This window comes from Puma concolor, chromosome F2 (assembly GCF_028749965.1).
Source record: "Puma concolor isolate L17-30 chromosome F2, mPumCon1.1.hap2, whole genome shotgun sequence".
Lineage (NCBI taxonomy): Eukaryota > Metazoa > Chordata > Mammalia > Carnivora > Felidae > Puma > Puma concolor.
Window position 1 is genome coordinate 43998842 of NC_141684.1, and position 13312 is coordinate 44012153.

Here is a 13312-nt window from a genome sequence, read left to right on the forward strand (position 1 = left end):
CGATAAATATCTCAGTATAGATCTTTCACAAGAACTTGCATTTGTTTGTTTGTTTGTTATTTGTTTGGGTTTTTTTTTCTTGCATTACTAAGAAGCTATTATCACAGCTAATAGGATTAAATAGTTATTTCTTCTTATCATTTATTACCAAGTCCATATTAAAATGTCCCTAATTGTCGTCATGATATCTATTAATAATAGGTTTTGATTCAAGATCCTACTGTATTTGATAGTATGCCTCTTAAATTTCTTTTATTCTATAGCAAACCTCTGTTTCTTTGATGCCATTGATTTGTTGAAGAAACCAAGTTATTTGTCCTCTTGAATATCCAATAGTCTAGATTTTGTCTTTTTCATTTTGTTATTTATTTTAGCCTTCTATTTTTTTATATTTTCTGTAACTAGGAGTTAAATCGTAGGCTGAATTAGATCCAGATAGTTTTATTACTATTATTTGTTTTTAAGGCAAGGGTATGTCATCATATTTAATGAGACATATAATCTCTGGTTGTTTTATTTATTTTATTTTTTTTGTTTTTATTTATTTTATTTACTTCCTAGGTCTGTTATCTCATTAGGTATTACAAAATGACATTTTTCTGTCTTTCCTTCAGTATTTAAGGGAAATTATTTAAAAAAAAAACACTAAACTATTTGTTTACCTTAAGGTATGGTTCATAACAAGAAAGGAAGGATAAATACTTGAACCTTTGCCTTTATCAAATGTCAGTAGGTTAGCACTCTCTATTAGTGACCAATGGAGATTTGACTTTCCTGTTCCTGTTGTTGCTTTTATTGTCCTTGTCAAGGCATAGATTTTTACATAGGGGAAATGTGTTTCAACCCATTGCAATCATCATTCCTTTCAGCAGTGAAATACAAATTCCATTATCATGCTTTATGTTAGAGGTATTATCATTAAACTCATGAAAGTTTTGTGCTTTTATATGATTTTACATTTTTCCAAAAGTGATAGCCAGGGCAGATTCTTAAAATGATAGGAATAAGTGGTAAATGTGGGGAAAAAACCTAACATTTACAGGTTATATGATTAACTGGAAAACTACTAAAATATTGAGTAAGATTTATGTAACATGGTCCTTTAGAAAATCACAAAATTGATGTGAAAACCAATTGCTCTAATAATTATAATAGCTAAATATCATAATATAAAATATATTTTACAATCACAATCAAAATTATGAATTGTCCTGAAAAAAATCAGCAAGAAATATGAAGAGTCTTCATCGGAAAAAAGACCTCACAGGGTAACATAATCAAATTTTAATAAAAACGAGACCAACTGTCTCCCTGGATGAGATGATTCAATATCGTACAAATATAAACTTTCTTCTAAATTGGAAACAGAAAAGAGAACCTTAATCCACCAGATATTAAAGTGTATTATAAAGTTGTAATAATTAAAATAATCTCATAGTCAAGGAAAGTAGACAAGCAATAAAATGTGCAGTCGGGAAATAGATCTAAATATAAATATTTAATGTGTTATGTAAGTCATGAAGATGGAAAGATAGATTATTTATTAAATATATTAAAACAATTGAGTACCCATTGGAAAATTAAAAGATGCCTATACCATGACTTAAAACAAGATTAATTTCTGATGAAATTTATGATTTCTAAATGGGGAAAAAAGTATTAGAAGAAATTGTAGCATTTTTAGAATCTTTTAGTAGAGAAATTATTTCTAGGCATTGATTCATGAGTCAGAAATCATAAAGGAAGTACTCATGGATTACAACACATTAAATTAAAATCTAACACACAGCCCAGCACTCAGTGTTAATTAAAGATGTGAAGAAACAGTTTCTTTCATATACTGCTTGGGGGAATGGTAATCTCGAGAACACACTTTCTGGAAGACACTTTTGCAGTGTACTTTAAAAATCTAAAATTTCATATATATTTTAGTTGCCTTCATATCTCTAGAAATTTGTTTCAAGATAATAATGCCTGTAGTGTGCAAAAATGCACAAAGTATATTAACCACAGCACTGTTCGTAACCTCAAAAAAACTGAAAGCAATGTAAATGTCCAGCGTAAGAGTCTTTTTAAATGCATTGTGTTACATCTATTAAATAAAGTGTGATGGATTCATTAAAATAATATATATTTATACCTACTGAGAGATACGGAGAGAGAGGTGAAGCACTTAAAAATAGGATACATGTGATATGATTCTATTTTGCTTGAATATACATGTCTGTGTGTCTGTATACATGTGTGTATGTATGAGTATGTTTGAAGACTATTTAGCAAGAAGGTAAAGGGTATTTTTGGATATTGGATTATAATCCAATCCTCCACTCTACAGGGAGGACTAGAAAGGCAGTGTTTAACTGAGCTGTATCATGAATCCAGAAACTTGCTAAGTCTGTCCACTTCTCTTCCCGTTATGTTCTTCTATTTTTCCTTCATTTAATAACCATAAAGCATGTATCAGGTACCAATAAGTCATCTTTCACAGTTCCCTATCCACTGTTAGTATGGAAAAAGACAGTTCTGCTTTTCTTATTTTTATTTTTTAGTGAGAAATTTAAGAATGCTTCAGAAAGGATCTGATATTTAAGTTTATTCATTTTCATTCAAAAAATATTTATTGAGCACTTGCCACATGGCAGAACTTGCTTTGTGCTTGCAATAAATCTGTGACTATTAAGAACTAGAAAGCAAAAACAATATTCTTGCTGTCATGACATATGATCTTGAGAGATGGTAATGGTTTCATCAAACAGAAAAAGAGGGTGAAAAAGGTATTCCGAGTAAGAGAAAAACCAGTATTAGTGCTTGGCCAGTTCCAGCTGGCGTCTAGAATACAGAATGTATGTGGTATAGTGGGGCAGGAAGTTTGGTTATAAATGTCCTCTTGTGCTCATCGTTAACCTTCTTTCCTTTCTCTGCCTAAAACCATTTTCTCTTATTTAATCCGTAAAGCGCCTACATATCTATCCTTCCAAGATTTATCTGTTGCCAGATAAATCCCTGGACTTTATCCTCATAAGCCCCCCCGCTCCCGTCCACCATCCACCCAAGGCGATTCTTCTCTTACATAGAATTTATTACATGATTATCCATTTATGTGTCTGATTCTTCAACTGGACTCTAGGTCTTTAAGGAAGGAACTGTGGGATTCATCCTGAATCTCAAAAGCCAAGTGCTGCCCTAGACCCATGGTTTATACCACAGTAAATACTTCTGAATGAATAAGTACTACACCTCATTCCCTAGAACAGGATTTCCCCACGTTCACATTTACTGACATTATGAGCCAGATAATCCTTCGCTGTGGAGATGTGTCCTGTGCATTGCAGGGTGCTCAGCAGCATACTTGGATGCTAGTATGCAACTAGATGCCAGCAGCACCTTCCCGGCCCCAGTTATTGTGGGAGGAGGTCATCCAGAGGTTGACCAATGGGGATGGAGGTCCCTCGCCCCTCCCTGTCTTGGGAGTGCACTTCCGCTCCCAGGCGATCTTCACAGCCAAAAACGAAACGTCGATTGTCAAGGCTGCTGGCAACCTCGACGGAGCACAGTGGCCTTCATACTGTCTGAACCTGGGTAAGCCCTCTGTGTTAACTTTTAAGATTGGGTAGTGCCTCCGTCCAAACAAGCCTTGCTTGTTAAACCTGCCACCCCCCAGCCTGGCGTGCTCTGCCTCTTTCTTGGGTCTCTCCTTGCCGGCTGCGTCTGGGGGCCTGTTAGAGATTTCACCTGGGAAGCTCCCGAGATTTCGAACCGAAAGTTAAACCCCAAAATGTCTCCAGACATCGCTACATGGCCCCTGAAGTCAGAATGACTGCCGTCTGTACCACTGAGAACCACTATTGGTATCAATTCTGTGTATAATTTTATGTTACAGTTACCACATGCATTTTGGTATTATACTGTGTTTATCTGAAAGGTGTCTGCTGTTCAGAAAGATTATTTTGGAGGGCGCCTGGGTGGCTCAGTTGCTTGCGCATCTGACTTCAGCTTAGGTCATGATCTCGAAGTTCGTGAGTTCAGGCCGCAGGTCAGGCTCTGTGCTAACAGCTCAGAACCTGGAGCCTGCTTCAGGTTCTGCCTCCCTCTCGCTCTCTCTGCCCCTCCCCCACTCATGCCCTGTCTCTGTCGCTCAAAAATGAGTAAACATTAAAAAAATTTTTTAAAGAAAGATTATTTTGGTATTTTTTAACATTAGTATTTTTATTTAGAGGTTTCCCTTATACCATTTTTTTTTTTTTTTTTTTTTTTTTTTTTTTTTTTTTTTGCTCTTAAGCTTTTTCATAAATACCTTTTACTCTGGGGACTGTCAGTCTTACATAATGTCCTTAATTCTCATCCATTGCCTATAAAACAGTCAATAATCTTGTTTTACTTTCTCTTTTGTCTTTTCCTTCTGTTTCAAAAGGTTTTCTTTCTAATTTGCCAGAGCATATCCTACGGAACACATAGTGCATACACACTTCTCTTCCTTCCACCCCTGCCCCTCCCCTCCTTTTAGGTATTTAATTCTTAAATTTAACTCTAAAATTAAATATATGAAATACTCATCAATTCTTTCGCCATAGATCTTCAGGTTATGTGCGTGTTGAATGAAGCCCATCCACACAAGCAAGGACCCATATGTAAAGTATTCTGTGAATTCATGAACGTTTAAAAGTGGTTTTCTGTCGGGGGCATCTGGGTGGCTCAGTGGGGTTGAGGACCCGACCTTGGCTCAGGTCATGATCTCAAGGTCTGTGAGTTTGAGCCCCACATAGGGCTCTGCTCTGACAGCGCAGAGCCTGCTTGGGATTCTCTGTCTGCCCCTCCCCCACTTGTGCTTTCTTTCTTTCTCAAAATAGCCTAAAAAAAAAAAAAAAAGTGTTTTTCTTTTGCCTTTACACTTGAGGGGCAGTTGGCTGTTTCTAAAATACTTGGCTTGCAAGTTCTTTCCTTGAATTTCTTTAAAATGTTTTCCACTAATTTAAGAAACAAAACAGACAAACATAGGGAAGGAAAGGAAAAATAAGATAAAAACAGAGGGAGGCAAACCATAAGAGACTCTTAAATACAGAGAACAAACTGAGGGTTGCTGGAGGGGAGGTGGGTGGAGAGATGGGCTAAAGGTGATGGGCATTGAGAAGGGCACTTGTTGGGATGAGCACTGGGTGTTGTATGTAAGTGATGAATCACTAAATTCTACTCCTGAAATCATTATTACACTATATGTTAACTAACTTAGATTTCAATAAAATTTTTAAAAACACGTTTTCCACTGATGCTTTATTTTGTATGTTGCCCTTGAGAAGTTTGATGCCAGCCTATTTTTTTTAAATAGCAATTGGAAGTAATTTGATCTTACTGTCTTATAAGCTGAATGTTTTTCTTGGCCTTTAAATTCTTTTTTTTTTTTTTTTTTTTAATTTTTTTTTTCAACATTTATTTATTTTTGGGACAGAGAGAGACAGAGCATGAACGGGGAAGGGGCAGAGAGAGAGGGAGACACAGAATCGGAAACAGGCTCCAGGCTCTGAGCCATCAGCCCAGAGCCTGACGCGGGGCTCGAACTCACGGACCGCGAGATCATGACCTGGCTGAAGTCGGACGCTTAACCGACTGCGCCACCCAGGCGCCCCGCCTTTAAATTCTTAATTGTTTCTCTAGGGCATGTCTCAGAGTTTGTTTCTGAGTTTTCAAAGACACACAGTGGGCCTTTGGAATATGTAAAAACAATTATTATCTTAGTCCTGAAAAATTTCTTTTGATTATAGTTTTACATATCAGTTATAGCACATTTTGTTTTCCTTCTTCAAAGACTTCAATTATATGTATGTTGAACTTTCTTTGCATATCTTCCATTTCAACCATTTTCTCTTTGACCATTTTACCTTATCTCATTTTTATCCTCTTGATTGTTTTCTTGCTTTTCTTCAAAGTCTCTTACTCAGTTTCACTAGAACCTATGATACCTTGGATACATTTTAATTTATTTATTTCTGAGATGGACTTGTTTATTTTTCTTTGGTTGTTCACTGAGATTAATTAACTCTTGATGATTTACTTTCTTTTTTTTCAAGTAATGGGATTCATTTATAAATTTTTGGTTCTTATGTATATCAATAATACATCCATATGTATATCTGCGTATCTATATCCAATCTACAGCTGCTTATTTGATGATTTTCAATTAAGTTAAAAATTATGTTAGAGTGTCATTCTGTTTTGCGGATTTTTCTTTTTCCTTTTGTTTTTGTTTTTGTTTTTGTTTTCTCTTCTTTGGTAGGGAGCATTTCATCAGCTGAAGTATTTTGATTTGAATTTTCTGTTTTCTTCTTCCATTAGCTTTGTATGGAGTTGGCTTGATATTTTTTTCCTATTCCTACTTATTTTGGGGGTAGAGTCTGCAATCCAGGAGTGCCCCCTTCTGTCAGCATGGTAAGGCTGGTTTCTTATATGAATAGTCTTGGTGGTAGGAGAGACAGAATTCGTATGCCTGTGTCTTTTATTTCTGAAAGATCCTCAGTTTCCCCCTCTTACTTCTTTCTTCTTTCTCACTTCTACTACATCCTCATGGGGATAATATTTTCTCTACTTTTAGGATTGTCTCCAGGAAGTAATGCTTTTTGAAATTCTGACTTCTTCAGGACCACTTTTTCTCAAACCTCTTTCCTGTAGCTGATAGTGTGAACCACCAAATACTAGACCCCAAATTCTGACACTTTGCATTGTACTTTCTTTTTATAAAAAGTGTTCCACTTTCTAATGGTATCTCTTAAGCTTCCTTTTTCCTTTGTTTGGCATCTACAGGCTCAGGAGATCTTTTGGAATGTGGTGTTTATATCTCTGTTTATGGGTAATTTGATCATGATACTTTCCGTAAATAAAGCTATAAAGGCTTGATTCATTTGGGATTTTATTTGTACTCTTTTTGATATTATCATTTTGGGGGGGAGACTTGAGGAGAGATTCAGTTTCAGGAGGACACTATTATTTCTAGTCCCAGAATGTCTTTGGAAATAGTTTGAGATTGAGTCTTTTCTAGGTTAAATGTGTAAGATCACCTTGAATTTGTTTTCTACAGGTTTTATTATCTTTTGATTGTAAATTTTTTGTGTGTCTATAAGTTGCATATCCCTATTTGGACTCCATAATTTGAGGGGAGGGGTCTAGTAGTTTTGATTTTTACCATAGTATCTGGTACATTAACTTACACATAATAGTTTCTCAATAAATATTTGTTATTTGGTTATTAAAGCTATCATTTACTGATATAAGAAAATGTTTTTATATGTGATATTTAAAGCAAACATTTGGGTTATTTATAGATCTTTAAAATTTTTCTTACATGAACAAATGTTGCTAAATATCTGCTAAAACAATTAAAATATAGTTCAATTTTCTAAAAGGAAGCCATGTTTCAAGGGAAACACCCATCTGAGAACACATTCTCATGAAATAATAGAGACTAATTTCTCCAATTCATATTTTTCTTAATTCTTTCTCTATAAAAACACAAAAGAAAACTTATACGTTTTGTTCTTTATTTTAGCATGTGTAAAAATTAAAATAGCAAACAATAAGGAAATATAACACATTACTGTAATCTCTGCTATTTATTAATTCATTTAATTTATATGCAAATTATATGTTTTAATAATCATAAATTGCTTGGCATCAGGTTGTTCCTAGTAATGAGCAGTTCGAGAGATGGCACTTTTTTGAAATTCTAATAAAGCATTCCATGGAGCCCTCTTTCTTTGTGAACATTGCTGCCCCTTGAAACATACTGAAATACAGAGCTGAAATGATTTAAAACCTCAGAAGGTTTTTAAGGTTGGAATAGGAAGGCACTCCTGGTTTCATGGCTAGATCTGAACATTGAAGTTAAGAAGCAATTTCAAATCAATCTGTAGAAAGGTTTTACCTCTGATCATGAGCAAACAGAGGCCCTCTCTCCAGTAGGTGTCAGGAGTCATGTGATGGACACTAATGATGTCTGCTGCCTTTTATCATCTGTCAGGGACAAGTCACATTTATTTCCACACAGACAGTGAGAACATTTAATGAAACAAAACAGCATTATCGAGCTCCAGGTTTCCCAATCCTCTTTGGTCCTAGAAATGAGGCGTCAGGTTCATTAAATTGTGGCTTGTGGAGGGATACCACAATTATAGTCTACTGAACCAAAAATTATAATAAGATCCCAAAGCAAGGCTTTAATTTACACTAACCTCCTCTCTCTATTTCACAAGTTCAAATCAATATACCAAATATCACAGGCTTAGGAGATGGATGTGTATTTATGTTTTATCATTCTTTAATATATATGTTCATTAAAGAAAAAAATACAAAACTAATAAAAAAAAAAACTCAACCCTAATCATAGTATCCAGAAATATTCCCTAGTAATATTTATATATTTGTTATTTTCCTTTTAGCCTTATAGAGCTTATGATACATATTCTTAAAAAAATATGTAATGTATTTTTTCCCAGACTTCAATAGCCTGTGGCTACAGCAAATTTTTTTTGTCTTTAATCAAAAGACCCCAATTTTTTCTGTCTTTAATCAAAAGATGCATAAATGTGAGCAGATACAGGTCTACCATACTGCCATGTTCTTTCTAATTTATTCATTCACTCTGTAAATGTTTACTGCATGTCCACGACATGCAAGGCACTTTTTAGGAACTGGAAATGTAGTAGTGAGCTAAAATGAATAAAATCCCTGTCCACACAGAGCTCACATTCTGAAAGAGTAGGTAAGCAGAGTTATGAAATAGACAAATGAAAAAATATATAAAAATACATAAACACAGTATGCCAGGAGATGAGAAGTGCTTGGGTGAAACAGAAGTTAGAGGGGGTGGGATGAGTGTCCCCATTCTCCTACTTGCTCTGGCACGGCCACAATTCACACTAGGTTTGATTGCACCAGACATGCTTCGACCTGAGGGCCTTTGCACTCACTGTTCTATCTTTATGACTCATTCTTTCCCCTCTTTCTCATCTTTGTTCAAATGTCACCTTCTCCTTGAGACCTAACTACCCTATTTAAAATTGCAATCTGATGCCACCTCTCCTGCCTCCAGTATCCCCCAGCCATTTAGCATAGTCCTTTTCCTTCATATTGAACACTCCCTTTTGAACATTCTGCATGTTTTCCTTGGCTGTTCTGGATATTGTCTGTCTTTCAGTCTTCATCCACTGGCATGTAAGGTCTGTAAAGGCAGAGGTTTTTTTCCTAGTCAATCGTGTATTCCAAGTGCTGAAACTAGTGCCTGGCCCATGTAGGTGTTCAAAAAAATATATGTGAGATAGTTAAAGCGGAGATGTTGAATAGGCAGTTGAATATCACAAGACTCAAGTTTTGAAGGAGAGGTCCAGGCCAAAAATACAAACTTGGAAGTCATATAGGCTGACATTTTAAGTCATGAAGTTGGAAGAGATCTCCTAGGGAATGAGTTAAAATGGAGAAGAAGAGAGGTTGTTGGAAAAATCGTTAGGCATGTCAATATCAAGAAATCAGCAAGATGAGGAAGATCCAGGGAGAAAGGCTGAGAAAAGTGGGTACTGAAGTAGGAACACTAGTTGAGCATGGTCTCCTATGATCTAAGCAGACAACATGTTTCATTAAGGAAAAGACCAGCAAATCTGCAGTATCTGTATTTTTGCAAAAGAAAATGCAACATCTCTTCAGTGTTACTGCTCTTACAAGTACTATACTACAAGATAAGCTCCATATTTCTGAGTAGTAAAAACAAATTTTTATTGTCACTCCAATCTCATCAGAAAGTGTTACAGAGATTCTAATTTTTATAAAATTAACCACATGTAATACACATGTGTAAACTGCAGCGTGGCCCAGGAAATGAATAGCAAACATCTTTAGTGTCTTAAGATGCACCGATTCTACGTTAGAGATCGTTGATCTACAAAATAAGGTTCAAAGGGACCTCAGATTGAGATCATCCCAAGAAGAATTCATCATCTGCTTTCTGCATTCTCTTCCTCATCTATTTTCTACATTGGCACATCCTACTGTAGAAGCCTGGCTGGCCCACCCGATTCTTCTTCCCTTCTCCAGCCAAGGGCCTAGCTGTGTTTGCTTCACATCCTGCCACCTTCACCCCTGTGCTCATTTCTGCCTCGTGCCCCCTCTTTCCCTACTGTGAGCATCTTCTTCCAGGCCCTTAATACTGTGCTTTCAGTTTTCTCTTCATAACCAACTGTTGGAAAAGCAATCTTTCAAGGCTCACCTACGTTCACTAACTCCCCCCTTCCTTCCCCACCTATTGCACTTTGACTTACATTCTTCTCCTCTTATCTCTACATCTGTTCTAGCTGAGATTACTGATAATGGCCTAACTATCCAACGCAGTGGACACTTTTCAGCTCTCACTTTGCCTGCCTGGGGATTTGACACTGTTGGAAACTATCTTCTACTTGACATACTTTCTTCTCCTGACTCCACATTATTTTTATTTTCCACTTTTTCACCAGATTCCGTGTAGCTCCTTGTGTGGCTTCCCTTTTCTCTCTTGGGCCTTAAATTTCAGTATCCCTTGGGGTTTGATCTGTGGTCCTTAGCATTCCTCAGTCCTTAATCCACATGAACCCCTTGTTCCAATCTAATTAAATCTAAAAAGAACCATTTGTTCCCCAGTGCTCACCTGTTTCCCCTCCCTGCTTTTTGATGGTGCTTTATCACCTGTCCAGGTTCTTTTTCCACTGTCACTGCCGCCTGCTCACTCACAAATCTATAGGACTGGTGCCTCAGGACTCAACTGAAACGGCACTTTCTCTTCCTCCCCAGAGCACAACTGTACTTTTCATAAGGCACTTAACCACAGCTCATCAAGGATTCAAATTATTTATGTAACCTTTTATCCCCCTGCAGGCTGGCCCCGTGTCGAATACATCCTTTCCTACATTGGCCTTGGATTGCTGAAACTCAATAAATGGACTGAATACAGAATAAATAAATAGGAATGTCCAAATGTTAGAATGACACAGTAGAGTCATAGAAAAAGGTCATTTGGTTAGCAACTTCCAGAATTGCCTACCACACTCCAAATTAAGGACTGAACAGACTCAGTCCTGTTGGATTCCTGTCCTGTTGAAAATACTGTGGTTGCAGGAGCATCTCAGTGAGTGATGGCTATGGTAATGATTCACTGAGAAGTAGATATCTTTTTTTTACAGTCCTGAATAAATGGACACTAAAATACAGAAACACATTTACAAATATGCAAATTAGAGTGGTTATCTTTTCTTCAGTTACTTTCAATGAACCACTTATATGTACTTCAATACTGTTATTTCACAAGTTTTTATAATGTTTTAGACATTTATTATGTATGACTTCACAGTTCTTTGGGTACCTTGGCAGAGTTCACTCTGAAATACAATTAGCATTAATGATTATTAATAACGTTTTAATGGAGCATTATATTAACATGTGAGGAGATTAGGGCTTATTACGCTTGTTACTAATATTCTTCATATGATAATTTCTTTAACAGTTCTAAAATTTATTATGCTATCATATTGACCCCTTTCCTTGAGCATTGCGTGTGCTTACAACTACCAAAACCACTACATTTAATTACCTAGGAATAAAAATCGCAACAGAAGGTATCATTTATTGAGCCTTGTGCCAGTCTAGGTGCGCTGGTAAGCCCATGTGATCATCTTCTTTGATCCTCACAGAACCCTGGGAGATAGATAACATTGTTTTCCCTATTTTACACTGAAACCGAAGCTTCAAAAAGTGAAGTGACCTTTTCAAGGTCATAATTTAGAAATAATGGTTCTGGGTTTCCAAAATAAAAATGTCCGATTCCAGAGACAGTCTTTTAACCATGTCTATTTAGCTTCCAAATCTCTTTGCTTTCAGTAAGACCGGTATTTGAGTGGGTGATACCACTTCTGTTTGGTTTGCCCATGTTCATAGTTAACATTGGTAGGACCATGTTATACTTTGCTCTAGAAAAAAAATGTTCCCAAATAGGGAGTTTATTAAACATTCTATAGAAAGCAATATTTTACTGCATTTGTGTTTCCATAAGCTTTTATTTGAGAAGCACTAGCTTAAAAGGAAATAAGCCTGAAAATGAGCCTGGGTTCATTTTAAGCGCTCACAAAATGCATTTTAAACAATCCCTTCTCTACTCTTGACTGCAGTCAAGTTGTCTGGCCTGTTTTGGATCATCAGAGTGAAGTTTGCCCACCTCCAGCCTTCCAAAATTTCAAATTTTAATGATTCCATAAGGACATTGAAGTTAGATTGATGAGCTGACACTAAGTTTTCTTGAAGTTCTAAATGAGGAATATTTGAAAGCTAAGAGACCGGAGCAATTGAGACATAGAAATTCTTACAGTCTTCTTATGGATTTCAGGCTTCAATTTCCTCTTACCAGCCTTCGTCCTACTTTTCCTATCTGTAGATCACTGTCCTTGACAACCAAGGTAGAAAAATCATCAGACCTTATCAGATCTGTTCTCTGCTTGTCATCTGTCAGCATTGTACAATTGGACCTGAGCCACAGGCAAACCTGGACCTTCCCTGCTCTTAATGTGGGATATCAGTAAGTGAAACTTTTTTATATATTTTTCCTTAACAATTTCCAGTCACTTTAGCTCATTTAGGGCCTAAGATTTCCTGATGGTATTCTCTAGAAGTGTCTGGTACTTTTGGTTATGTGTTCTTCTTTAATATACCCTTTTACAGTGAAATCCATTGGAAAGCTCCCTTTGGGGATATATGTAACTTCTGAAGTGATGGTTCTAGACCATTTTGAAGGATCAAACTTTTAGGAATCTAAAGCCCTGGACATCCCTTCCCCAAATAAGGCCCCTAGACATTCAAATAGCATATAATTTCACGGAACTGATAAACCAATGACTTTCATCCATGGACACTTGTGGACAAAATCCTGATTGAAGCCACCATTATTGACTTTCTCATTTTCATTTTCATTAGGATTATCACAATTGTATCAAGGCAATTAAAATTTTAACATAAATAATTGAATTTTAATAATATTTATAGTAGGGTCTCACATCACAGATTTATCCCTACCTTTACTCGAGATATTTTGAAGACTGCCTTCATAAGATTTGATTACCACCTGCATTTTCTACCACAGCTGTTTTGTATCACTGGTTCCTTTAAGGCAGTGTATAATAGCAAAAGTCAAGGCTTTGAAAAATAATGTTAATCAAGGTATTTAATATCTCTAAGCAACAGTATTCCCATCTGCTAAGTGTGATTAGGATCTACTTCATGGCTTGTTTGTGTGTTTGTTTTTTAACGGGTGAGAATT

The 13312-nt window shown here is 36.2% G+C and overlaps 1 protein-coding gene across 9 annotated transcripts in view; it reads left to right on the top strand.

The window, feature by feature from the left end:
- The window catches only part of TRIQK (triple QxxK/R motif containing), a 280870-nt gene that overhangs the window by 89499 nt on the left and 178059 nt on the right, over positions 1-13312 (top strand). Inside the window, exon 6 of one of the 9 annotated variants that reach the window (XM_086695591.1) lies at positions 12434-12580. The exons of the other annotated variants lie outside the window; for them this stretch is intronic. Coding sequence (XP_086551717.1) covers positions 12434-12562 — 129 coding nt within the window. The 3' untranslated portion in view covers positions 12563-12580. Of the gene's footprint in view, positions 1-12433; positions 12581-13312 lie in introns of those variants that run through there. 9 annotated transcript variants of the gene reach the window in all.